Below are 27,986 nucleotides of genomic sequence, written 5' to 3'. Positions count from 1 at the left end.
GTAGGTACGCCATGATTTTTGTTGTAACCTATACTAGATCAAGGATAATTGCGAAATCCGAAGACGGATGCTCCTCTAGCCTCCTGTAGTCGGTAGTGAAACCAAAAACACCCTTCCACACCAGGCTTCTTAGAAAACTATGCATAATCCCAGAATAGGTCCATCGTACTGATTGGTGATAAGGCAGAGGACTTGATGACAATCATTGGGTGTTTGAGCGCCTCCGCAGTCTCTCGAACAAGCAAGTAGCAACCACTTGCGCAAAAAGAGTGGTTGTGTTTTCAAGGACTCATTCAACTTTCAAATTATCCACTGACTCTTTCCATAGAAATGAAAGGTGAAAAAGGGTAACTTTCTATAGTAGCTTTTTGGTGAAATGTGTCAAAAAAAAAACATTTTACAGAGACAGAGAGAAAGAAACAGATTATAAGTAAACAATATGTAAAGGAAGCAAGTTTGAATAAGTTCGTAAGTTACGATACTACAAAATAATATTTATAGTCACTTGTGTTTTTTATAAAATTAAATAGACTAGATTAAATTTTCTCAGATACCTAATTTCACGTTGATGAGGTCATCAATGTAGAGCACTCAATCTGAATGGAAAGCCGCGACAGTGACGAAAAACAAAACACTCACTGTGAACCTTTAAAATCCTCTACAATGACGCTTGAGCTACTTATCCTCACCTTGGTTTTCACAATGCCATTACAGTAGAAAAAAAGTTTTTGTATCCGTGTTTTTGTCTTATAACATATATGAATAAAATTCTAAACCACTAGTTATGATGGAGTCAATAATATTTTTTTCCATACAATTTACTGATTCTTTATTACGACATCTTACAACGGAGGTCTTTGATTACTTAATTTAATCAGAAGATATCTTTCTTTTAGTTTTCTTATTTTAACATTGTTTGTGTAAAGTTGGGAAAGATTTTTTGCGACAGATGAGAACTTAAGAATAAAATTGACACATATTTATTGTGAAAATTTCAACACACAGCTATTATATCACTAAGGCCCTTCAAAAACTTTAAGTTACAATATAGGACTCTTTCAAGGTTATTGTTTATCTACAATAGTATTTGTAATTAATATCTTAGTAGATAAACTCGCCAGCAACGAGAAAAAATAGGCGTATCGGTTCAAGTTTAATAATAAATACACAAAATCCATTTTAGCCTTCGCTGACGATCTCGCAATACTGATATGTAACCCCAAATACTATGAAGTACTATTGAATGAAGTGGATAAATTCAGTGAGTGGACGGGTGAATTGAGGACAAAACCGAATAAATGTCACCGTCTGTGTCTCGGTAGGTGGAATACAAGATATACCTCATACGATCAGGGATTATCGTTAGGCAGTCAATGCGTTTCTACTGTTACTGAAAATGCACCATTTAAATTTCTAGGTCGTAGGATTGATAACATAGGTCGTCGTCCATCTTTGGAACGAATAGTAGATAGCTTTTTAAACGATCTCAACAAGGTAGATAGCCAACAGATCAGTAACGTCAAAAAAGCTTGGATCTACGACAGCTACCTAACATCACGTTTAAATTGGTCCATCCTCGTCTATGATTTTAATAAAAGCCTTTTGTCAAAATTAGATACAGGCATCAAAACGATGTTAAAGTTATAAGTTATAAGCTCGAGCTCGCGCTGTCGGCTTATTCATCAGCTTTATTCAAGAATCGCAATAGTTTTGGGATGAGCCTAAAAAGGCCATTAGAGCTCTATAAGCAACTAAGAGTTTCCAAGTGATACATCCTAAGAAAATCAAATGATGACGTCATTACGTAGCTTCCAAAAAAACAAAGATACCCCAGAGCTAGAGCCAAGACTTCTATTCCATAAACAGTTTATGATAGGAGAACCAAGTCACCGTGTAAAGTTAGGTAAGGTTAGGTTAGATTAAGTAAGAAGGCCCAAGAAAAGCATATATTGAAGTCCTTTATTCGACAAGACGAGAAAGCTAAATATAAGATCCATGCAATGAGTTTATAAATGCAGAACGAGTGGTTAGACATAGGAGATTTTTGCATCCTATTAGATGGCGCACCCTAATTCATGATTGGTCGCCAGCATAGCTAAAATTTTATCTCGATGCGTAAAATCTCAATGGGATAAAGGTAGCGAAAAATCTTGCTTTATCTGTGGGAAGGCAGTTGGAATTGCTAAGCATTAACAGTAAATACTGGTGGTATGTAAGGGACTCCAAGATATCGGTCGGATATACTCGCGTCGTCACGATAGGGTTCTGGAAATCATACGTGAAGTCTTGTAATATTTCGGTAGCCAGGGCGCAAAGGGAAATAACCACAAACGGGCGATCAATAGGTTTTGTGAGAGAAGTCACTAGGGCTATAAAATCAAGCGTCAAGTGCCCTCTGCCCTTAAAGTGGCGTCGGATTGGACTATAATGTTGGATACGTATGAGAAACTATACAAAATCCCAGAGGATATTTGTGCATCGGTCTCCAAACCAGACATATTTATGTATTCGCGAATTTTAAAACGTGTTGTGATAAAAGCTTACGGTTCCTTGCGAAACCAACATCCCAAAGACCATGCCATCAAGGTCAATAAATATTACGAGCTTACTAACGAACTCTTTAGAAATAGGTTCGTCGTGGGTTTGAAAGCTGTTGAAGTGGGAGCGAGAGGTGTAACTTTTAAATCTCTCTACAATTTACTAAAAGACTTTGGCCTGTCCACTTGTCCAGAACTAATATCATTTCATTCTTATAACATACTTCGAAGGTAGCTCGAGTAGGTTCTTTTCAAATTTTGTTAGGTAGAGAGATGAGCTTGGACGGTGGAGGTGAGCGTTTAACGCGCGTTAGATAGGGGCCCCTTAAACCTACACCTGAGTCGCAAGACCCAAGCATTGATGAGGCTCCTCTCCCTGCACCGGGATGGACCTGGCACCCACATGGTGAATCCATTGAATGCTAAGAGGTTTCGTCTCCCCATCGGAGATTTTCCCCGAACACCCAAAAAGGATTAGTGATAAAGAAAACAAAAGTATTCACATGATTTAAATATTTTTTTAACGGCGGGGTTTTTGGATGTACACATGTTATGGTATCTCGGTCTATTATAAAAGAAACTAAGGCAAATTAATATAAATTGTGCGTGGAGTCCCTCCACACGGAAGAAGTGAAACTTCGTAATGTAGGAATGAAAACAGGAAGGGGTAAAAATTGATTTTTAAAGATTTTTAAGTGTTTCTTTAAGATAAAGTTTATGAAAATTACTTACAAGTCACAATTGCCCGCATGCGTTTGAGCGTCACGCATTCCCTCTCACTCTGTCTCTTTTTAATCGCCCCTCCCCCTCCCCAGGAACGTTAAACCTTTAAACTTTAACGCAACCTTGTTGGAAGTCGCATAAGAAATTTCCATTCAAAAAAGACAACAACTTGATATTTAATTACTTTTTCTATATTGATTAAAAAATTACGTATCCCAACTAATTAAAACAACATTTCTTTAACTAGACAGACTTTTTTCTATTCTTTTTTATCTTACCTAAATTATTAATAAAATAACAACTTTTAGATATTTAAAACTATATGAACTAGTGTTAGAACATCTATAATTTTAACAACATAAATATTAATTTCTTGACGTTGAGTAAGTACCTGTTCTATTGTTTGTTGACAATTTATTACGCTGTCAAGTAATCAAGTAGCCTGTTTCATTTTATTCTTTAACAATTGACATTACACAAAAATACTTCTTCACTATATAATTAGTTGCCAGTTGGATAATTGATTCGTGATTATTGATTATGATTTGTGACCGTTTTATTGTTATCAGCACTAATTTTTGCTACTGGTATAACTCGTTTGAATCATTTTGTGATAAGATTATTACAGTTCAAATTTTTACATAGATATGCTATGAAAAGTGAAGCATTAGGCTTTCTGTAAGAAAAACTAAATTTGGTATTTCTTTAATATAGATACATAGTTAAATCTGCATTAAGTACTTCATTGGTTACTAAAAATTATACAAGAAAATGGTTCATGTTTACCCAAAAACTTTAGGTAAATATTATCATTTCAACTTTTCTTTAATATATTCGTTAATAATCTATTCAGATGAATATAAACATATACCTATTTTAATATTTCTTTTAATTCATTTTTAGATACAAAAATTCTGAATGAAATCTATATTAACAAAAACAGTGTTGATGCACAAGTTGAGAAAATTCTTAACCAGTTTCCAGTATCAAATCCTATAAATAAGGATTGGCTGTACAGAGTTATTTCTATGATAGATTTAACAACCCTTGGTGGTGATGACACCCGTTCAAATGTTGTCAGACTGTGCAATAAAGTATGTAGTCTTTTAAATATCCTACCTCTCTTAATGTGAAATTAACATTTACTTTTCCATTACTTTAAGTTGTATGGCATTTTTAATAGGCTGCCAATCCATTAGGAGTATATCAAAACGAAATAAAAGTTAAAACAGCAGCAGTATGTGTTTACCCTAACCGAATAAAAGATGCCTATGAAACCATTTCAAGATTGAATCTTAAAAAAGATATTCAAATTGCCTCAGGTATGATAACACACATTTTGCTATTTGTCCTCAGGTAATAAAATAAATTAACTTTTATATTGCTTTTATTTATTAGTGGCAACAGGCTTTCCTTCTGGACAATATCCTTTAAGCACACGCTTACAGGAAATAAAGTTTGCTTTAGACAATGGAGCTACTGAGATAGATGTAGTAATAGATAGAAGCCTCGTCCTCATGGGGGAGTGGGAAACATTGTATGATGAGTTACTTCAGATGAGGAGGGTGTGTGGGAGAGCACACTTAAAAGTTATCCTTGGAGTGGGAGAACTCGGTTCTTATGAAAATGTGTGTACCTATATCTTAACTTTCATAATGTATCTTTTTCCAATTGTTTTTTTGCCAACTTATGTTTAACCAAATAAACTGTTATTTCTCACATCTCTTAATAATACATTCCCAAATCTGTGTCTATTATCTGAGTAGTCAGCCTAGAATATAATAAAAAGAACAAGAAATACTTAGAAATTTTAAATAAAACAATGATGAATCAAGAAAAATTGTAATTTTATTTAATATTTCAGGTTTATAATGCATCCATGGTGTCAATGATGGCAGGAGCCGACTTTATAAAAACTTCCACAGGAAAGGAGGCTGTGAATGCTACTTTACCAGTGGGATTAGTGATGTGTCGTGCTATAAGAAACTATTATCTGATGACTGGAACTAAGGTGAATAATCAATACATAGATTCCTATTTTATTAAATATATATGTATATATTGAACAATTGTAGTTATAGTTAAACAAAATTTGCATTTATAGGTGGGCTTGAAACCCGCTGGTGGTATCAAGACATCCAAAGATGCTGTTAATTGGCTGACATTGGTTTATAATGAATTAGGACAAGAGTGGCTCTCTCCAAAACTCTTCCGCATCGGTGCGTCCAGTCTACTTGATGTTATAATCAGGGACATACAAAAAGTTCAGTGATAACATTCAAAAATAATTATATTGCATTCATCTATGTACATACTAATAATTTTTTATTACATGTTAAAAGTTTTATACTATATTAGATTTTTTTATACTTCAAAGTGTGAAAAATATTGAGTCATATATTTTTATATATTTGTTACATACAACTTTAAACGCTTATATACATGTATATAAAAAATACTTTTTCAATATATTATTAAAAATATACAGGAATTTTATTTTTAATTTAATATCAACATTAAAATTTCCAAATAAAATTTGAAATATACTATGGCACGGCTTACAATTAAGTAAATTTTTTAAAAAGCAATATAAAAAATAAAGTCATCTTACTTACATGGTTAGAAATAATTAATGAGAATTACGTTTTAAAGTATAATTAAAATATTTACAACAATAAACTGCACCACAGAAAGACTTAATTTTAAATAAATTTATTCTGTATCTTTTTCCACCGGCGCCTCAGCCCGGAAACCGTGCACAGGATCGGCATCGTAGTTCACAACGCGCAGTTTCCCGCCTCTATCCACATAACCATAATGGCCTCGGACATGGCCGTCATTATCCCTTTCTTCGTATCTGAATTGACGATTTTTCCTGAAATATTATAAGAATAATAATTTTCATGATTTTCTCAAAATATGTTTTATTTCTCATATTACAGTTTTATATAGTTTATACATTTAAGATTGCGTGTCGCTTACCCCTTTCCAGTATCGTAACCAAATTGATAGCTATGTGGACCTTTCATTCCATGCATTCGAAATTCGGTGCGTTTGCCGTCAGACTTTAAAGGAATATGCTTTTGAGGTATCTGCTTCGCAGGTGCTGGATAAGCGTCGCCTGAAGAAAATAAATACATCCCAGATTAATACAACAGGCAAGTCATCTCAAGTATTTTCTCGAATTTATTCGGAATCATTGATTAAAATAACCGGATACACTCGCAACAGGAAACAGTTTCTCCAAGATACAACATTCCAACAAGAAGTCATCGGGTATACCCAGAAATTTACCATAAAACTTTTGTAAAGTAGAACGAAAACTAATCAAGACTTTCGCGCCGAAAGGCTGAATTCAAAAACTAGCTAAATAATTATACTATTAACGTACGTATCGGATGTCGGAAGTTTGTTTCAGACGTATCTTGTTCAGACGGAATGACTTGAGTGTGGGGCGCATCAGTTGCGGTCGTAATCTGTAACAATAGATACATTATAACTTAATCATCTTATAACAAATATCTGTAGCAGTATATAATCTGATTTTTTTTCCATGTTTACCTTGGCCGCTTCATTATTTTGATTTAATTTTTGATTGTTGTCAAATGAGTTTTCAATGTTTTCTATAGGTTGTGGCACAAAACCATTTTTGATGTCATCAGGAATAATCACTTTGACAGGTCTAGCGACAGGTATGTCCGTTGAACCATCGCTATATTGAGAAATTGGTATTGGTATAGGTTTAAATTCACCAATATATTTCTTAGGATACAATTTAGTTGGATTTGTATATTTTTGAAGATTATATTTAGGGGGTGAAATATGACGATGTGGTATGTTGTCTATTTTAAAATGGTGTTTTTCTGTCTTCGGTGTTCTTAACATGGTTATCTCTGCAGAAGGATTGTTTATGGTATGATCTATTTCTTCTATAGGTAATTCTAGTTCCACAGACGGAGAGACGACTATAAAGTCATTGGGAGCATTTTCTTTCGGAGGCAGAAGGTTCCTTATAGGGACTGAAAAAACTTGTCCCCTATGCAATTCTTTACCCGATCTAAGATTCAACTCTTCAAGTGGCTGGCCTTCGTTGATATTTTGATTTTGAGAATCACTCTGAATGGGATACCAATCGCTTTCCTCGTTAGACTCAGTTGTTGCTAAGAAGAATTCATTGCGTGCGTACGGTGATGGTGGTAATAAATAAGTCGCAGGTGTCGGTATTTCTTCTTTTATCTCTTGCTTGATTTGAGGAGTCTTTTGGGGCTCATGTATTATATAGCTGTCCAGATTCTGTGCATTTTTAGTATAATAAATGGGCTGAACTTGAAGACTTTCCGAAGTTGTACTTGCACTGGGGACTATTTGTAAATTATCGTTATTACTGTTTTCTATAGGTATTCTCATTCCCCCAACAGCTACGATTGACACCAAAATCTGTTGAATTAGAAAAAGATTACAACACCGTCTCAAAAAAAGAATAATGGTCTTTTTAAATGAGCTAATAAACGTTTAAAAATAAATGATTTGAATTACATCACTTTGTATTTTGTTCAGAAAGTGTGCCATTGTTAGAAAAAATGTACCTGTTTAAAATAAAATTTATAAAAAGCCGTCTGATGAACTATGACACAAAAAAGAATTTTTTACATCTTATTTTGGAAGAGGTATCATTATTTACAGGTTGATTATTTAATCTCATGAAAAAATGCTTTACAATACCTATTTAAAATAACATTTGAAAGAAAAGCAAATTGTGAATGAATTTTATATAGAGAATTGGTTACTGTTTTCGTCTTGCAGTAATTTTATTAATCCAAACAGAAATAACCCACAATTATTAATTAAAACAGCACTTTGACGTAAATTTTATCTATTAATATTATTTTTTAATTCAAATCAAAGATCGTACTTCGCTTGTTTGCTTAAGGTGAAATTAAACAGCCGTTAAATTACAATTTGTTCTACGAAAAGCCATCAATGTCAATCGAAGGCAAGTAAAGGTTATTTATATAAAGTATTTAAATTTTATACTAAAATAAGTAAGAAAATAAATTTCCTATTCAGCTGTATATTTATGTAATTATATATCTAATTAATGAGAAATTCACTTGAAGAAAGATTGCGTGTACAAATAGGTAAATATTCACACATTAGTTCGTGAACGCTTGTCAGATAGAGCTTTTAGCGGGTATACCTACATATATAATATTGATACATATCAAATAAAAATATGGTTGTAACACATTTTTTTTACTCCAGGTTCTTTAATTATCATGTGACCTGAACTGAAATCAAATATGCGATTATACCAATGGGTTTACACTTTCTAGGACCGCCGCAGAAAATTTACTTTCTAAAGTAATTATAAACTTAGTAAGGAAAACTTCGACTCGATAGAAAACATTAAAAAAAACATTTACTCTAAATTAAAGACAAAATAATTATCGTATGTAATATAAAAAAAAAAAATCTTATAAAATTTTGTTGTAAAATGTTCAACTGTTTTAGGTAATTCTAAAAATTATTCTTTTATGTACGGCTTTAAAATAAATAATTTTATGTACCTACATTTCCACTGGATAAAAATCTATCGTCGGGATGTATTAAATGTATCTTAAAATGGTAGTAGTTATTATGTACATATTTTCTCGCAATAATCAACGCGAACAAGTCGAAGTGTTGTTATAAGAACATTGAGCCCATTTAACTAGCTATTATAGTTTAAATGAGCTATCTCGGCTACCAAGAGAATTATATTAAAATGAAAGTGCAACTAATGGAGTGAGACAGAGTCAATAACTTGCTCGGAAAAGCTAAAAGTTGATAACACCATATTGAATCATTAGTTACGTGACAAATAAGTAAGGAAGAAAGTCCGTAACTTTTTTTGTCGTGTTCTGATTGAATAACTGTTCCTTAATTTATTATACACCTACGTAAGATATTATACGATGCATAGTAAATTACGATGTGACTATATTTATGTCATCGACACCTCGGTGTTATTAAAATAAAAAACGAATTTAAATGTATTTTTTTGAAGTGTTTAAACAAATATTTTATGAAAACATTTTAAATTTGTTAAAACGTAAGTTTAATGAAGCTATATCTAATTGATTTTTAAGCCTTCCTACAACACCCATAATATATATTACAACGATGTAAATAATTTGTGGTATCTATGAAATTAAAGGTAGGAATTTAATGTGGTAGCAATGCTTGGCATTACCATCACATTGAGGACTTGTATAAATAAGCAACATTGAAAATTGTTACAAAAAAAAAAAGTATGAATTGTTATTAATTTACTCACACAAAACGGTAGGACCCACATTTCTATTAGTTTTATTATCAAATCTTTAGTTGCGTCACTGATCTATTTATTTCTTTCACTTTTTAAATTGTCAACCGACACAACACGGGCTTGTGGACATCGGTACAGCTGCGCTAGCCTACCTTCTGTCACAGATATAATGAAGGCGGACGCCGGTCACGCTTGCATTTTATAGATGACCAATTTCGCTCTACTGTGTAGGAAATTGAACTTAAACTTTTATTTTCTTTAACATAAGTTAGATAAGATCTGTGGTACCGTCTGCGCATAATTGCGATATCAATCAGTGCGTAAAATGAACAGTTTTAGATACTTGCAACTCTGATAAGAAGTGCAATTAAGATTTTTTTTTTCATTAAAAAAATTATGAGGAAATTGGCAAAATTCAGTAACATTTCGTAATTAAAAACTTGATGAATTCAGTGAATTAGTTTTTATCGAAAATGTATATTTATATAAAGTCAACAGACTTCACTGTTCCGGTTTCATTGTTAATATTTCATTGTTTTAATGCATTTAATTTTTTCCATTTGTTTGTCTCATATACTTCCTATTTTACTGAACTGTAATAATAGGTGCTCTTTTAGTGATACAATAATTGATTTACAAAATCCGTAAAAGCAAACATATATGTAACGTTCTCGTGACAATGTTTGTACTCCTCTGAAACGGCTTCACCGATATTTGTGAAATTTTATAAGCATATTGGATAGTTTTGAGAAGCGCTCCTAATCTAATTTTCATAACCTTAAGAGATAACTGGTTTACCTTAATAGAAATACAACCGAAAGGTTATTCCCATATCACCTAACATTAGGTCCTCACATATTAAATTGGCGTTTTATCGTATTGATCACTTCGATCTCCAATATCTCCTCTTTGGATAGGAATTCCAAATTCTTTATACAGGTATTCACTCATGCATTTGGTTTTTGGTCATGTTTTCTATGATTTTTTCTTTGCGTCACTCGGTTTATAAAATAGGAAAATTAAAACATCGGCTTATTTACGAGTACGAGTTCCACGGTCGCACCAGTGGTGCAGAAACGGCTCGAAGGATTATATTAATTATACAATGATATGTATGGCTATGATGTGACAAAAGAAAACAGTGCATTTTTGGTTCCTACGTTTTCCTTCTGGAAATTTCAACCTGCAAAACAAGCCCCGTAAGCGGCCGGAGCCCAAGGTTGATACAGAAGAATTGAAGCCAAAGAAGATGACTTGAAGGCTATTGTGGAAGTCATTTATCGCAAACCACGTTCGAGTTCGTTGCAGGCTGCGGTGTTAGTGACAAAACTGTTTTAATCCACTTGAAGCAAATTGAAAAGGTGAATAAACTTGAGAGGTGGGTCCCTCAAGAATTGAGTGGAGCAAATTGACGAACAAGCGCAAACTGCTGCGTTACATTAGTGAACCAACATACAAATGAGGGGATTTTAAAACGAAATATTACCTGTGATGAAAAGTAGATCTTGTACGATAATCGGAAACGCTCGTCGTAATGGCTGAACCCTGGCGAATAATCAAAATCCTGTCCCAAGCGAAAATTTATGAAAAAAGTTACATGTGAGCGTTTGGTAGACCGATGCCGATGTTGTTCACTTCAGCTTTCTTGAATCTGGCCAGACGATTACGGCAAATGTGTATTGTCAACAATTGAAAATTCTATGAGATCGCAAATAGCAAAAGTACATAAATAGCAAAAATAGACGTTCGGTTGCTCCCTTACCAAACGACAATATCATATGTTAGGACCTAATAAATTTTAACGTTGTCGATAGTATACATGTTCTATTTTATTATGTAGTACATTACTCATTACTCCCCGAAACAAATATCGAAGTTCACGCAAACAAAGTCACGGCCCAAGAAATATAGACGAGTTACTATTTTGACAATGCAAAATAAATTTCTTTGTACGTAACATTTGTTATTACTTATTGTATACTTTATTATCTGCTTAGGGTCAAAAACATTTCGCCTAGCAAGCTTTAGAAACAACGATACAACCGCATTGTTCGTTTTGTAATTGCTCAAATAACGGGACCATAATATGTCAAACACACAAAATGTTTTATGTCATACATTGTTCTTAAAAAAAGGCCCCACCAGTAAAATTTATATTTTGTTATATTTTTTCATCACATAATGTTATTTCAATAACTATTTACTGGCATTACTAAGTTCCACACCAAAGCTCTTTCGATCATGAATTAAGAAAATACAATTGAATTCTTGTTTAATCTTTTTAGAGCATCAGAAGCCAAACATTAAAAAAAAAAAAATGAAAAAAAAAAGTCTTTCTGTTCGTCTATTGTGTATATTACGTCATATTTTATAAAAGAAATTTTATATGGACGAGAAAATAAAACGGAATGACTTTGTTAGTTTTTTATTCGACACCGTCAGTACAGTTCTATTGACCATTTAAAATGCAATGTCTACAGGTATGACGTCGAATACTTTGTACAAAGGATAAAATATATTTATCCAATACATATAATGAATATTACACACCGTGTAACTGTCGTACGATTACTGTTATAGGAAGAAATAATGTCATTATTTGGTGTTTTAAAATTATAAACCAACCTCCTTATGTGAATTGTGAAATGATTTGATCTTGATAATTTTACACATAACTTATGGTTGTAAAAAAAAATAACTACGGAAGCTGCCATGTGTAATGAACAACATGCTTAAAAATTGAGAATTAAAAAAAATATGAATATAATATATTTATTATTCCTTTGACTTCAATTTGATTATTAAGAACCAAAATGTTAATTTTAAGGATAATATATTTTCTATGAACAATTCTAAAACACCAAATATCATGAACGTGAGATATGGTATGCTGGATGTGTTGGTACGCTGTGGATTACAACAATTTAAGAATATAAATGATAAATAGATTGCTATGCATAGTATACATACATTCTACTCAATGAAACACAACTGGCTTAATTATCAATATTAAACCAAGAGTGTCTAAGAAAAATCTAAATTACATATACCTATCTAGACTAATTTAACGATAAATACTCCTTACCAGCTAATTGACTTACACTAAATCAGCAACATATCACATCCATTGACCTATCCACGGCCGTTGAAATGGAAATACTGCAATTCAAACACATATGTTTGATGTACTTATTTACTTATTCGAGATATTCAACATAATTAATTTTTAATCCCTTTCACATATTATACACACTAAATTATATATATATATATTTTTGTTCGAGACAATTTTAGCACGTAAACCTTAATAAGTACTGAGACATCACGGCTCTAATACTACAATTTCGTATAAACAAACAAGATAACTATATAAAATGCATTTTAATTAATATAAAGTTTGTTATGTTATGTTCGAAAACAAATCAAATAGAAAGACGGCGACGTCCGAGTAGATTTTAATAATTGATTTATTTCTTTATTTCTTCTAAGTACAATATAATAATTATAAATGGCAAAAATACATACAACTTAAATTAAAACACTCAACTTTGTCACAATTCCGTTCACAGAACACTCGTACATTGTATAATAATTCCGTTATGCTGTAACTGTCGAAAACTAGACAAGCCTTTCAACAATCATCGATATATTTTGGCGGGAAAATAACGTTACTGAGAACCCTCACGTGACGTGATCGTTTGTGAGTCACTCCACAGTTCTACCACTGAGGGTTGGGTGGAAGGTAGGGCTCCGTTGGAGCCGGCGGAGCCCCCGTATACGGTGCGTGTCCGGCGGCCGGAGCGTACGGCGGGTAATACCCGCCACCGTATCCGGGGTAGTACGGCGTGTTCGGATAACCACCGTAACTCATACCGTAACCTGCTGAAATATATATAACTTAAAATTATTCTGTTTATTCGTTGGTTTAAAATATATTGTATTGAGGCTAGCATAAATATGTAACAGAAAACTATATTTAAACACGTTATATGGAAAAATTATCAGAAGCTTCTAAACGTTTAAAGAGATTGTACTGTAGTGGCTTTGTATCGACTTAAATTACCTGGATATTGAGGGTATGCAGTTTCAGGTGGTGGATTGCCGACGTACTGGCTTGTTGGCATCCCACTTGGCATAGTCGGAACTTGTGGGGAACCTATGAGAGGTACTTCAGGTGCCACGGAATTTGTCGGCAACATACCACCGTGGCTGATTTTTGATGGAACATTGTACGGTATATGTTCCTGTGGTATTGCTGGCATGCCACTCGTATGGCGACTTGGCATTGAACTCGGCATACCATGTATAGGTGAACTCATTCTGGGTTTGGGATTGCTTCCTAGTAAACTCGAAACACTGTGCGTCATGCTGGGGTTGGGTTGCCGTTCTATTTGAGATTCTATATCGACCTTGCTCGGGGATTTTTTCTTTCTCGATGTACTCACTTTGTCTTCCACTCCCGGTGAATATGATTGAGTAATGTCATCCAAGTTCCTTCTGAAATCAGGAAGTCCTTCCTTGTTCAACGAGCTAGCGGTTTTTTCTAGCTGGCTCAAACTCGATTCGGTGGGCGGTCGGTTACAGATACGTTGATGTCTATAATTTTTCAACTGGCTTATTTTGCTCGAATCCTTCTTACTCACAAGATTCATTGGAGCGTCTTCCCTTTGTTGATTTTGTGACGCGGGCGGCGGATCCGGATCGCTCTCACGGACTCTATTCTCTAAGACCTCTTCTGAGGGTATTTTTTCATCTGTCGTAAGAATTATTGGTTCTGTTTCCGCAGGCGGCTCATCTGTCTCATGAGATTTATTACTGTTTTTATCTTCACCAGTATTAGACTTAGAAGCTTCTGGTTGTTTGTTCTCTCTAACGTCTTCTTTAGGATTCGTTTCTTTCGATGGTTTTGTCTCTTTCCTTAAATCCTCTTCATCGTCACTATCCAAAACTTGAGTTTCCCCTTCAATATTCTTTTTAGGGTTGTGGTTATTGGTTACTCTTTTGCCATCCTTGGATATTTTTGTTATACTCAGCGACTTCGGTAAGGTAGGTCTTAGCATACGCGGCGACATAGGAAACTTGGCACGCATCGCTGAATATGACCGCATTTCTCCTAACCTACTCCTTATGTCAACAATTTTTTGACCGGGAAGCATAGGTCTTGCAATTTTATTCATGGACGGTCTTATAACTCGCTGGTATGGTCTTGGACCTGTTTTAGATGTTATGGTTATAGCTGAATTATTCTTTAATGAGCCCGGAATGTTGGCTGGATTCGGACGACTTCCTAAAACTGTAATGAACATATATTAGCGAACACATCGAATTTGTGTCTTCACAGAAAATTCACATTTAAAATCTTTTCAGTTACTAACTTTTCTTTCCAACCGGATTATCTTTGTTGTCCCCTTTCCCACCTAGTCCCTTAAACGACGTTTTGATTGCAATAATTTTTCCTGACTCCAGTTGCATGTAGATTCCTTTTGGAGACTTAAGCACCATCACTCTTTGACCAGCTTTGAGAACTATGTTCGTTTTCTCAGCAGAGTTTGTAGGTATGACAACATCTATAATTAATGATTTCGCATTAATAAATTATTTTTTATCACCAAAACGCTATTTGCAGAAAGAAGAGACTAAATCAAATTAAATATCACCATTGATTGAAATGCATTCAATTAAACAAACAGTGAGATTTAAAAAGAAACCTTAGCTAGTATCCATAGACAAAACAAAAACCACAATAAAGCTGGCCATATTAATATCAATAAAAAAAAATACCAAGAGGCAGCGTCATTTCTTGTGCTGTCATGCCCTGCCTGCGCCACACGTCAGCTGGTATCCACCTCGCTCCGTGCTGCATCGGTCTCACGGACGCCACTGGTCGCTGCACCAGACTGCCGTCCGCTGTCCGTACTGTCCGATACGCTGTCGTAGGCTTCGGTGCTGATGCTGCTTTCTTCTCCAACTCATACCTAAAATATTATTGTATAAATAATATTTAATCCACAATTGTGGAATCGTTTTTCATAAGATCTTGGAGAGACATTATTGTGTACTAAACAATAAAAAAATTGAAAGTTTTTTTTATCGCTAACTTAATTTGGCTCACGGCTCCGTTCCGTTCTGTTCGTTATTTGACATTTTATCTGATCGTAAATTTACTTATTTTATTATGCTTAAGACTTAATAGTTAAGACATTGAGAATGGTGACTTTAGAATACATGATCAGCTATAGTAAAATAACATACGAGAATTAAGATTTTATTATTGAGGTAAAATGACGTTATATGTTGACTTATAAGCCTAGGTGTTTACCATACTATCTAAAGTAAACCTCTTTTTAAAATCTGTTCTACATCGATAATTTTACGAAATAATTCTAATTAAAACGTTGAAAGCTGAATCTTCATATGATGTGCTTAACCAAACTAAATAACACAATTTCTAATATAACCTACCCTCTTTGAGCGAGCCTCTTTTCGGCACTGGATAATTTCTTCTCCTTCCTATCAACCAGGAGTGACTCGTGTTGGAATGGTTCCTTACATAAAAGTTTCCCGTGTAAACTAATAATACCTTGCATTAATACATCTATATATTTATCTTTGTGCTCTGATAAATCTTTTAATTCTGGCTCCTGGAAAGATAAAAATTTTCAGTTTTAAAGGAATCTTTCAAAAGATGACACATGTACTAATTATTATAATTTCAGTACTACTTATAAATATACCTTTTCATCATTGTCGAAGCACAAATTAGTTATTTCTTTCATAGAAAGTACGGCGTCTGGGTTACATTCGTCGACTACACGATCCGCCATGCCTTGCTTGTTTATTTGTCTGTCATAAATCTTCTTTTCCAAGCAACAATCCATAACGAATCTATATACAAAACAGGGCTTCTTCTGACCATATCTGAAAAGTATTTTTTATATAACATTAATATAATGTTTCGATTAACCTTGTGTGGATGTGATTTTTTTTCCTTAAGTAACTAGAAAGGTAGATTTCCGTAAAAATGTCAAAAAAATTAATTCAATTCAATTCAAATTCAATTCAGGTATGTGTGTCTTCTACAAGAAGTTCCTACTATATTATAAACGTATCCGTATACACACCTGTAGACACGACATACAGCCTGTGTATCGTGGCAAGGGTTCCAACTGGCATCAAATACTATAACGCGGTTCGCCCCCACCAGGTTAATGCCAAGCGAACCTGCTCTGGTGGATACCAAGAACAAATGAACGTGGGGGTTCGCGTTAAACTCATTTATGAGTTTCTCACGTTCCAAGGCGTGAGTCGAACCATCCAATCCTGAAAAACATAAAATTATCACATTTGCACAAACACCTACATAATAGTTTTGAGTTGGATACACTTACGATAGTATGACGTGTTTCTCTCCCACAGTCTGTTAGTACCGGGGATATAGTTTCTTTCCAGAAAGTCTTCAATTAGATTTAAAGTAAATAAACTCTGACTAAAGAGCAGCAAGCGATCTCCCAGTTTTATGCTTTCGTTTAGTATGTAAAAGAATAGTTCCATTTTAGAAGAATTTTCTATAATTCCAGGTATATAATCTTTCAATAATTCTGTGGCCCAATCGTAGGTCATTTCTTCTGCCTTTTTAGTAAGTGCCAATTCTTCTTCTTTGTTAAGCTTCTCTTCTTTTTCACTTTCTTCTGAATCAGAATCATCATTATTTTTCTCCTTTGAATTCTTTCTGTCTTTTCTTCCCTTTGCTTTTGCTTTCCCCTTGGATTTTTGTTTAGATTCTGTTTTTTTGTCGTCTTTATTTTTACCTTTCCTTCCCTTTTTACTATGTTCAACTTCGGATTCGGAGACGTCACCTTTCATACTATCTTTCTTTTCGTTGATATTAGACGTCGGTGTACCGAAATCCTTGGGGAAACTAATCATATTATATCCCTTTTTACATTCGTCTTTTACGATCTTTTTCGTGTCTAAATCCTCGATCTTCACCTCACCGTCCGATTCCGATTTTATTTCCTGCTTTTCTTCAGCTTTAAGCTTATCGACTTCAGTTTTTATGGTTTCAGTTAAGGGCCAAGAAGTCACGGGACTTCCAGAACTCGCACTACACAGAGGAGACTTAGTTTCCATAGATTGAGGAAAATTCGGGAACTGGCAATTGTAATTAGAATTTGAATTATCGGAAGTTCCGGGATATGTTGAAGAATTCTGTTGATAGTTATAGGGATTGCTATACGGCAAGGTTGAGTTTCTATCATTTAATTCAGTTTTGACATCACGGATATTAAAATTAGGTTCCGTCTTGATAGGGCGTTGATTTTGTAAAGATCCTGCTTGAGGCTGATTTGGGATGACGTTTCCTTGAGTCGGATGCGGGGGCATTGAACTCGAATAATTTGAATAGTTGGGTCGTTGGTTTCCGTATTGATTATAAGGAGTTGACGAATTTCCTTCGTACGCGTTACTACTGCTGTATGTTGAAGGATACGATTGATTGGGATACTCTTGCGTTTGACTGCCCAAAGTCTGGTTATTACGGTACGGTGTGCTTGTTGTCGGGTTTGCGGGGTTGTATCCAGAATAACCGGGATTATTGGGGAAACCTCCCTGGTATGGGATTCCTGGGGGTCTATTCTGATTTCCATAATTTTCTTGGTTATTAGCATATGGAGGTAAAGAATTGTTAGTATAGTTCTCGTTGTTTGTAGGAGCGTTGTAATTCGGGGGGTATTGAGTAGTGTTATTGTAACCTGGTGGCTGGTTAGCGTTAAACTCCGATGGAGTCTGGTTCGGTCCATACTGCTGGTTGCCATAGTATCCTTGGTTGCCATAATAGTTGCTGTTTCCCCAGTAATTCGCTACAGTTGTCTGGTTGTTACCTTGGGGGTACTGATTGGGATAATTACCTTCGCTGTTTCCTGGAGGATATTGGTTTGAATAATTATTATCATATGGTTGCTGCTGTTGTTGATAGAAATTGCTACTATATTCTTGATTATATCCCTGATTGGGAGGAAAGTAACCTGGGTTAGAATTCTGATATGGCGGATATTGTTGGTACGTGGATGTAGATTGCTCTCCTTCGGGTCGGTTTGGTGGTTGATTTGGATAATTTGTGGGTCCATAGGGTGTATTGGTAGGAAATTGTGGATTCGCGAAAGGTTCTTGGCGAGGCGGGACTGATCCTGTAGTATTAGGAGGTATTGTTGCTGCTGGTTTTTTTGCTGAACCCTGTAATGTAGACATTTAAATATAAACCTCATATTTAATCGAAACTATTAACTAAATAAAAGTTAAGGTGTATACCCTTGTTTTAGGCGCTCGTCTTGTAGCTTTGCCGTTCCTAGCGCGACCGGCTTTTGTGACTCCACCAATTTCTTCCAAATCTAAATCTTCTTCTATAGCTGCGTTGACTTCACTACGTTTGCGCAAAAAATTGTACAATACGTCCGGGTGGTTCCATATCTGAAAATACAATAATATATGACAAAATAGTGTCTAACGTTATATAGTTATAATTAGAAAATTTTATGTTATATAAAAACAATTACCTTGCAACAAATAGCGAATGCCTTCAAAGGATTTGGAACCGACGCGGATCTAACAACTTCATTCATAAAGCGATCATATAGTTTTCTTTGTAATGGTGTCATGCGAACCAAAAGCACATATTCCTCTTTCTGTGGCAACGTCGATTGCAATACTGCGTGTGATCTCCTATTAAACATTATTAGAGCATAAGGATAACAAGATTGTTCAACAAAAATGTATGATTTCAACCAAAAGTAATCTACATATAATATATATTAAAAAATATAACTAACCTTTGCACAAAACCAACAAGCAATGAATGCAAAACATGGGCTCTGTATCTCATCAACCTTATATCCTGGGGAGTCGAATCAATACACTGGCCGTTTTGTATTGGACGTTCAAACATGTTACAAAACTCCGTCTTGCTGCCCAAATAATTAGGACGAACAAAATCCACCATACACCAATACTCAAGAAGATTATTTTGAAGAGGATATCCTGAAAAATATAAATACATATGATTAGTTACAACCAAAAAGTACTGATATGGTTTATTCAATTGAAATCATAATATCACTTGCCAGTAAGAACAACTCTTCGTTTGGTCCGCATCTGTTTTAAAGCATATGAAATATTTGAATGTGAATTCTTGATCCTATGTCCTTCGTCACAAATAACTAAATCGGGACCTGGTTTGACTAAAGCATCATACATCTCTGAAAATTTATAAATATTAATTATTATACCAATAAATAATTGAATATTATAATATTGGTATTGGTATTAACTCCAAGGCAAATTAATTTACTAACATCACACCAAGTGGTATGTATTATATCTATTTATATTATATAGAAATACTCTTTGTAGGTTTGTATTTCCAAAAACAAAAAGAGTAAGTAGCAAAGAAATGGTTCTCTTCTGTGATAATAAATATATAATATTTGTTAATACACTTTTTTTTTTCTCACTAATATTGTATAGGCATAGAAAAATTTCTCAAAAAAAAAAAATATGGTCTATGATTTCACATAATCAAACCTTTAAATATTATTTAAAAGAATATAATCTATAGATAAAACATTATCTTAAGCTTATATACTTAAGTATTTGGATCTACTAACTATAAAAATAACTCTTATATCAACACTTTAATTACATCTAGTGAGATATTTATTGATTTCTAGAACTGGCCATAAATAATGTCTATGAAAAAAAAAAAACTATTTATAGACATAGTTTGTATATACTTTTGTCATTACCACATATTAATGTAGTTAAAACTATTTCTCACCATCTAATAACTTTTTGTCCTCATCATTTTGCGTATCTTCTTTTTTCTCTTCCTTAATTTCTAATTCTAATTTATTTATACTGTCCACATCATCTTTATCCTTGCCGTCATCTGCTCTATTGAGGTTCTATTAAAAATAATGCATAGTAATTAATAAGTTTATAAAAGTTATATAGAAAATATAATTCTAATTGAAAATTAAAAGTATGTACATGATTATCATCAGGGCCGTCGGTTTTATCAAATTTTTTATCCTCCTTCTCTTCATTTTTTTCTGCTTTCTTTTTCTTACGAGGTTTCTTGTCCTTCTTCATACTGAGCAGCCTATATAATTCGTAACCTATCATGAGGACTCCACCGGTTGTTGTCCAATCCTAAACATAAATATATAATACATTTGCAATATTACATAACATTCTTTACAAATGTAACACATGACAAAATTGGGCTTTTTTCATATAAAACAAATAAAATGCTAATAGAAACTCTTTACTAAATTTAGCATTTATTGCTTGATTATTTAATACAATTATCAAAAATGTTGAAATAAGGTTATTGATTATGTTACACATACACGTCATAAATTATCCCCCCTACATACAATATACATATGAAGTAACATCTATTGTATGTTATAGATATATCCTAAGCATAACAGTGCTCTTTATTTGTAAGTTTTCCGCTTAATCCTTAGTGAATGTTAATCAAAAGATTATTATTGCAATTTCATATTTTTGTGTTATTTCTAAAAAAGAGCCCTAGCTCTAAATATCTAATTGACTTTAAGTTTTATATTTAAATTAATGAGATAATCATCAAATCCAATAGATTTCTATATGAAAAATAATATTTTTTACCTTGACAACTTTAGCACGCATTTGTAACGTCTTGTGGCTGTCATTGAGGACATAGATTGGGAAGTTCCTGGGACGGACCTCACCATGAGCGGACAGTGGACTGATTGAAGCATCCACTGGCAACCACATGTTGAACTCAGCAACCTTATATTATGTACATACAAAATGATAAATAATTCTTTTTATAAAATCTCTACCATATTCAAATTAATCTAATCAATATATTTCACAATATACATTAATCTTATAATCAAAATTATAAAGTCAACTATTTTACATTGAATATAGCAATTTTGGTAAAAACAGATATGAGATGCACAACAAGAGAGGATCTTAAAAACATTTATGTGCTAACTATACAAACTTCGCAAAAACATTAATTAAGAAAAATTAAATAAGATAAATGAAATAATCGTGGCGTACTTAGAAAGTCGCATAGCCAGATTTATAATAAAATGATATAAGCATAAAAAAATATTGTTAATCCACATATAAGTATATTTGCCCCTTATTTTGTTTATTTTGTATAATGTATTAAAGAAAAATATTAAATGCATATGGAAATAGATTTAAAAATTTGAACAGATGAAAATACATACCCAATTTTGAAGTGTATTTATGGGCATGATGCATAAAACTGTTTTAGAATTCGTGTGTCGCAGGAATATATCACAAAAGCATACGATCTGCAGAGTCTTCCCGAGTCCCATGGAATGTGCTAATATACAACCAAAACCCGTTGATGTTGAGAAACGTTGTACTGATTCTATTATGTTGTCAAATAGAAATCTTACACCGCCGATCTGTAAAGGGTTTTACAATTCATTACCACATGGTGTGAACTTGACTTGTGAAATTTGTGAAAACGACTACTACATACAAATATAAATGCGTTAACTAATAAAGCTGAATAGGTGAACTACATACTATTCACCTTGGACGATACAAAAACTGCAGTTTTGTTTTTATCTTAGAGAGATTTCATTCTAGGACATACAAACAAAGACGTACATTATAATGATTTAACTTTTACATAATAACAATTATACAATAAAACATATGTAGGGTCCTCAATTTACCTGATGAGGTTTAATGACCCTTGCAATTTGTGGCGCTAAAAATATATCTTCTTCGTTTTCCGCATGACCAATGTTTATGAGTACTCTTCCTTGTTCATCTGGTATATTATAAGCGTCATTTACGTGAAGACCTGTAACATAGAGAATATAAATAAAAATATGATTATAGAATATATATTGATGAATGGTAGACAAAAAATTGTGTAAAAACCAATTATCTACGTGTTTACATCAGAAATCATTAAATAATATAATCCTTTAACCATGTTAGAAATACCTGAATTGCCGGGATCCTCCTCTGCCTCAGGACTGGGGGGAACTTCAGAATCAGATAACATAATACAGTCATCGGAATCAGATGATGACGATGAAGATTCTTCACCGCTACTGCTGTCTACTATTTCGACAACCTGAAATATGTTTTTATGTGTTATAATATAATGTTTTTATTTTTTGGTTATAGATTATTATTGAATCATGAACATATTTTTTTTTTTATATCAAATTCGTATTAAAGAATATTTGTATATAATGTAACATTAGTTTTATGCGATTACACATATAAATAAAACTGTTTTTTAATTTTATTTTTCAGACAACATGAAATTGTCTTGTCTATTTGTAATTATGGTTGCTTAAACGTTATTTAAATTTAAGGTATAATAAAATAAATACACATAAATAAAATAATGAAATATGAAACACTTAATGTTCCTTAATTATATACATATATTTGTAACTCTTCCACTAAAATGCCTTTGCTTAAATTTTCAGAAATATATACTGTACTATATACATTACAAATAAATTATTTATTGGTTTGTTCTCACATAACCACATCCTTATGGAGGCAATAAATAGTATGAGTAACTGTCAAACTTATTATTGTATAACATTTGAAATCTGTAATTTAATTATGAGTTTGGTAGTTTATCAAATATACACTATACTTTTTTAAATTATTCATAACTATAACCTCATACCTCTTTTTTCTCCGATTTTGGAATTCCAGATGTACCAGGTGTAATGGGCTTGGAAATCTTTGTGACATCAACCTGACCTTGCTTCACTGTGGTCTTTTTTAATTCTCCTGACGGTAATTTTACTAATACTGTGTTTGGTAAACTGATAAATAAAAATAATATTACAATTAATATAACTTCTATAAGAATACAAGAACCAAATAGATTTTTGTCTTTCTAAGGCAAAAAAGTACTTGGTAGACCATTTGGTATATCAAATTAGGTTAAACTGTTCAAACAACATTTAAACAGTTAAAACAAAAGTTAAGTATACATCGACATGTATGTCTATGCAGTATATGAGAGCATTATTCTCCTAGTAACCATAAAACATGGTTCGAATGAATATACTGAGTGTTATGATCGTCACTTTAATATTTGACAATTGCAATAAAATACTAAAAATAAATATATTTACTTTAACTTCTGAGCAGATCCCTTTTTCAACAATGATGATCCACCTTGAAGGAGCGATAGAGTCTTTTGATGTATTTTGTTTTGCCTGTTAATAGCTATCTGCCTTTGGACCTGAAATAGATAAACATTGCAAATAATTTATTAGAATGTATAAAATTTTCTATTAAATAACAATGTTTCAAAGTTCAAAGCATACATTGTTTTTATGAGCTTACTATTTTTTAAGGAATGATATCCTGTATACATATTTTAACTAAGAGAGCATATTTATTTCCCACTTAATATATGGAAAACAAACATACCCACTTTTCTCAGTTACTAAATAATTAATATTATAATACTTTGAAAATGCTTATAGAGTAAAGGGAATAATCTACTTCATGACTATATGTTGTAACATGTTTTATGACCTTAAAAAAAATGTAAGCTATACCTCTCGAATAATTCTCTGTTGTTCCTGAACACGAGCCAATCTTTCAGACTCTTGCCGCTGTGCTGCCAATGTGGAGGCATCAAGATTCTTTTCGTCCATTACATCCCTGATATTTCTTCTCACATTTAATGTGTTAGAGTTCAATAATTTTTTCTGGAAAGAGACAATCTTATAATAAAAATAAAATAGTAGGATAAATTTTTAAGATCAATAAATTAGATGTATTTTTAATTCTCCATATTAAAACACTTTTAGAAGTATGCCGATGAATTTTGTTTAACACTCAGGGGAAGTTATATAGTTTCTATATTCATCATATGAATATTTTTAAAACAATTTTATAAATAGATTGCACATTTTTGTTTATTCATCAGTTTTAGTAAACAATAGAGGTTAACAGTAATTACAAATTATTAGGACACATATTTGAATTTGGAAATTAATGAAGTAAAAGTATTATCTGATTAATAAGTTACTTGGGTCGTTGGCTGCTGTAAGACACAGTCTTAATAATGAAAGACAAATCTCTTTAAATAGCAATGAATAAGTAGTTAAAATTATCTATTTTGTGTGCAATACTGTACCTCCTCGTCTATTTCTGGTTTATTTTCCTCACTATCTTTAGTATCTTCTTCATCATCATTAGTAACTGGGGTTATGCTTATCTGTTCCATCTCTTTTAGCTTTTCGGCAAGATCAAAATCAGAACTGCCATCTTCCTGCTTAGTCATGTTTAACAATTCCTCAGCAGTTTTATCTGTACATAACTCACCTTCTTCGACCTCAGCTATCTCCACATTTTTTGACAAATCAAGATCACCTTCATTTATTATGTCACTTATAGATAAGGTCTTTGGTGTCTCCTGTGGACCATTCCCTGTTGGTTCACTTTGTGGAGATAGATCTTTTTTACTTACTGCTAGTATTCTTTTAGATTCAACTATGTCTCCAGTCTCAGGATCAATGTAACTTTCATTCTCTTCATCTAAATCATGCACAGCGGAAGGATCAACAGAAAATTCCTCTTCTGATAAACCATCACTATCAGTTTTATTGTCTTCACTAGAAAAATCACTTAGTTCTAAAATATTGTTACCAACTAAACTTCGAATTCTTATACCTGTGTCTTTTTTTAATTTCTTTGTAAAATCATGAAAACTTCTAACAGCTTCCATTTTTCTTTTATGGCTCATTGCTCGTGGACGTGCATTCGACTTCCGTCGAGGATTCATCGCTGCAGCCTGTGCAAAATGTGCGCGCTGAATCCTCGCTATAGTTTCATCCTCTTCCTCACTATTCCAAACTTCCTCATCGGAATCTTCATCTTCCTCTACTTTTTCTTTAACTTTACCTTTAACAGACATTGTCCCGCCAGCATCACCCATATCCAAAATAAATAAAACCTTTAAATTAGCTAAAGCACATATTCAAGGTTCACAAGGTTTTTAACATTCCGAGATCATTTTAGCTGTTTGCCGTTTCTGAACAATGATATATTCATTCAGAAAATTATGAGAATATGTATTTATTTGATACTTTTTACATTTTCAGGATACTTCTTTGTAACTTTTCACTGACGCGGTAAGTAACTGGATAAGAAATAAGCCGGATGACGCAAATATTCCCTGGAAGCACTGTTATTATACCTAAAATTCTATCTTTTTTACATTACTTGTAAAACTGTTATTATAAAAGCATATAAATTCAATATCTGCAATTAAAATTTAGGAAGCCATTACTTCCGCAATAAATAGCATTTGCCTATTATACATATAATTTGTGTATTCGACAAGCGTGTTTACAAAAATTGTTAGACATTTTACAATCCTTAACAACCTTAGACGGTAGAAAGCCTAAGGAGTAAAGTTGCATGTCAAATTGTAAGAATATCCAAGCAGATTTTTGTTATTATTGTGATTCTCTCAAACCAATCGCATCCCTTTTGCCTTGTTCAGTTAAGGTAAAAATTACTTGAACATCATATTTAATATAATGGCAACATTTTGATGTTGCTTAAAGACTGTCATGATGATTTTTAGTCTACATTTATTGTTCTACAAAAATATTTCATTTTCATATATTTTATTAATAATGAAATTTATTGTTTATTACTGGTATTTAATAAATTTTGTAAATAAGTAATAAATAATATTTAATAAATTTTGTAATAAAACCCCTAAGAGTAAGTGCAAGACTAGTCTGTGGAGTTGCCATAAATATGAAATTTAACCTTTCAATAATAAATAAAAAGTTTGTAAATTATTGTTTTCATTCATATGAAAGATTTTTAACAACGCACAATTTACAACCTGGGTAACAAAACTTTTTAGCAGTATGCAATCATCAAGATTTTACATCATACCAATATTATTATAATTAGTTCTTATTGCAAATAAGTTCTTGAAATAAGGGTGAATACTAAGATAAAAGGTAATAATATGGTTAATTTAGAATTAAATTTCATCTCAGGTCATGTTAAGCATTTGAAAAGGTTTGAAGAGTGGAAGTGAGGGATTTACATTTTATAATAAAAGTTTTTCAGGTTCAAAATTTATTTAATATTTATTGTTTATCTATTGCAATAGCTATTACATATTTCAAAGTAACATTATTGTGAAACTTGTTCAAGTGACGCACAGATAATATTTACTCAATAGAAACACCTGAAATAGATTTAAAATCATTATTTGAGTCCAGATAATTAGCAATAAAAACTGAAAAATAAATATGATTTCAAACATTCTATTTATTCACTATTTACATGATGATTTCCCATATAATTAAGCAACACCAATCAATCGGTTTTCTCTAACTCTGAGGCGGCGCTCACGTTCAAATTCTTTCATTCTCATCACATAACTGAAAACAAAAATACAGTACAGCAATAAATTAAAAATTGATTCATCAAAATTATAAAATAAAGTAACAGAAGAGTTTACTTCCATTTATTTTCAATTTTTATACACAGAAAGGAGGTTTTATATGAAGTAAACAAATATATAATGGTTTGATATAATGGTCTGACCTGCATGATGAAATTAAAAAAATATATTGAAAAGTCTGTAGAAGTGCAGAATCCATAACTTTAAGTGTTATAAATATAAAAGATGCATAGCAATTTTATTTCAAGCAGTATATAAATAAATATTTTTTAAACTAATCATTATGGCTTTAATTTGTTTAAATAAGATAGGCATTAGCATCCATAAACTTACTCTTGGTGTTCACAATTCAAATAGGCATGCTTTTCATGTGCACATTTGTACATGAGAGGCACATTCTTATAACGGCAAACCTGGTATTCTAGTAAGTGATGAGCACAATAATCTCTATACTTCGGGGGAATTCTGGCTGAAATGAGGTCCTCCTCTTTGGCGATCATTTCTAAAATATTAAAAATAATGGCAGTAGATAGAAAAATCATAAGACTCATGTGGGTTTAGTTATGTAACCATAAAAACATAAGTAAAAATAAAGTATAATCATTATTTGGCATTATTTATGCAATAAAAACAAGACGTATAGAATAAAAATATGGAAATAGAAATACCTCTAGGTTTTCGTTCGTAAGAGAAACCTTCTTGAGGATCAAAAGTTGGTTTATCATCCATATTAAGATTTACATTTCGAGCATTCAATGACCCCATAAGGTTCCCCATTTTTGCGGTTTGAAACCTTAAAATGTAAATAGCTTAACGGGTTACTTTCAGAAAAGAGTATTTATTGTGTAGAAATATTCTATTCTATAAGGTAGAATTTTGACATATTATTAAATGTCAAGGA

At 32.6% G+C, this 27,986-nt stretch overlaps 4 protein-coding genes across 9 annotated transcripts; 1 reads left to right on the top strand and 3 right to left on the bottom strand.

The window, feature by feature from the left end:
- The first annotated feature begins 3,703 nt into the window (after positions 1-3,703).
- Positions 3,704-5,743, top strand: LOC116765893 (deoxyribose-phosphate aldolase). 2 transcript variants are annotated; one of them, XM_032655525.2, is made up of 7 exons: positions 3,704-3,847; positions 3,975-4,059; positions 4,164-4,354; positions 4,444-4,582; positions 4,659-4,888; positions 5,125-5,271; positions 5,365-5,743. In XM_032655525.2, the coding sequence occupies exons 2-7, from the start codon at positions 4,032-4,034 to the stop codon at positions 5,530-5,532; spliced, it is 903 nt and encodes a 300-aa protein (XP_032511416.2). In that variant the 5' UTR covers positions 3,704-3,847; positions 3,975-4,031; the 3' UTR covers positions 5,533-5,743. The 2 variants fall into 2 exon arrangements, with proteins under 2 accessions (XP_032511416.2, XP_032511415.2); XM_032655524.2 differs by lacking the exon at positions 3,704-3,847 and having other exon boundaries at positions 3,864-4,059.
- Positions 5,087-11,501, bottom strand: LOC116765891 (uncharacterized). Of its 2 annotated transcripts, none has more exons than XM_061521808.1 (5): positions 11,054-11,501; positions 6,822-7,697; positions 6,652-6,736; positions 6,243-6,381; positions 5,087-6,135 (listed from the first exon to the last, which is right to left on the bottom strand). In XM_061521808.1, the coding sequence occupies exons 2-5, from the start codon at positions 7,665-7,667 to the stop codon at positions 5,973-5,975; spliced, it is 1,233 nt and encodes a 410-aa protein (XP_061377792.1). In that variant the 5' UTR covers positions 7,668-7,697; positions 11,054-11,501; the 3' UTR covers positions 5,087-5,972. The 2 variants fall into 2 exon arrangements, with proteins under 2 accessions (XP_061377792.1, XP_032511414.2); XM_032655523.2 differs by lacking the exon at positions 11,054-11,501 and adding an exon at positions 9,577-9,865.
- A 475-nt stretch (positions 11,502-11,976) lies between these two features.
- LOC116765498 (helicase ARIP4) lies at positions 11,977-26,002 on the bottom strand. Of its 3 annotated transcripts, XM_061521807.1 has the most exons (23): positions 24,788-26,001; positions 24,204-24,356; positions 23,772-23,881; positions 23,315-23,456; positions 22,609-22,741; positions 22,332-22,462; positions 21,852-22,055; positions 21,253-21,396; positions 20,608-20,769; positions 20,396-20,522; positions 19,683-19,817; positions 19,392-19,599; positions 19,119-19,284; positions 18,874-19,032; positions 18,591-18,798; positions 16,956-18,485; positions 16,689-16,887; positions 16,302-16,485; positions 16,030-16,208; positions 15,349-15,542; positions 14,943-15,134; positions 13,631-14,860; positions 11,977-13,449 (listed from the first exon to the last, which is right to left on the bottom strand). In XM_061521807.1, exons 1-23 carry the CDS (start codon positions 25,586-25,588, stop codon positions 13,286-13,288), a joined length of 6,855 nt encoding a protein of 2,284 aa, XP_061377791.1. In that variant the 5' UTR covers positions 25,589-26,001; the 3' UTR covers positions 11,977-13,285. The 3 variants fall into 3 exon arrangements, with proteins under 3 accessions (XP_061377791.1, XP_061377790.1, XP_061377789.1); XM_061521806.1 differs by having other exon boundaries at positions 11,977-13,446; positions 16,956-18,798; positions 24,788-26,002; XM_061521805.1 differs by having other exon boundaries at positions 16,956-18,798.
- A 735-nt stretch (positions 26,003-26,737) lies between these two features.
- On the bottom strand, positions 26,738-27,975 carry LOC116765644 (NADH dehydrogenase [ubiquinone] 1 beta subcomplex subunit 7-like). Of its 2 annotated transcripts, XM_032655199.2 has the most exons (4): positions 27,754-27,975; positions 27,419-27,587; positions 26,965-27,062; positions 26,738-26,866 (listed from the first exon to the last, which is right to left on the bottom strand). In XM_032655199.2, the coding sequence occupies exons 1-3, from the start codon at positions 27,860-27,862 to the stop codon at positions 26,984-26,986; spliced, it is 357 nt and encodes a 118-aa protein (XP_032511090.1). In that variant the 5' UTR covers positions 27,863-27,975; the 3' UTR covers positions 26,738-26,866; positions 26,965-26,983. The 2 variants fall into 2 exon arrangements, with proteins under 2 accessions (XP_032511090.1, XP_032511089.1); XM_032655198.2 differs by lacking the exon at positions 26,738-26,866 and having other exon boundaries at positions 26,932-27,062.
- Positions 27,976-27,986: the final 11 nt, after the last annotated feature.

Source organism: Danaus plexippus, chromosome 11 (assembly GCF_018135715.1).
Source record: "Danaus plexippus chromosome 11, MEX_DaPlex, whole genome shotgun sequence".
NCBI classification, from domain to species: Eukaryota; Metazoa; Arthropoda; class Insecta; order Lepidoptera; family Nymphalidae; genus Danaus; species Danaus plexippus.
Note: the sequence above shows the minus strand (reverse complement) of the source record. Positions and strands in the feature narration are given on the sequence as shown.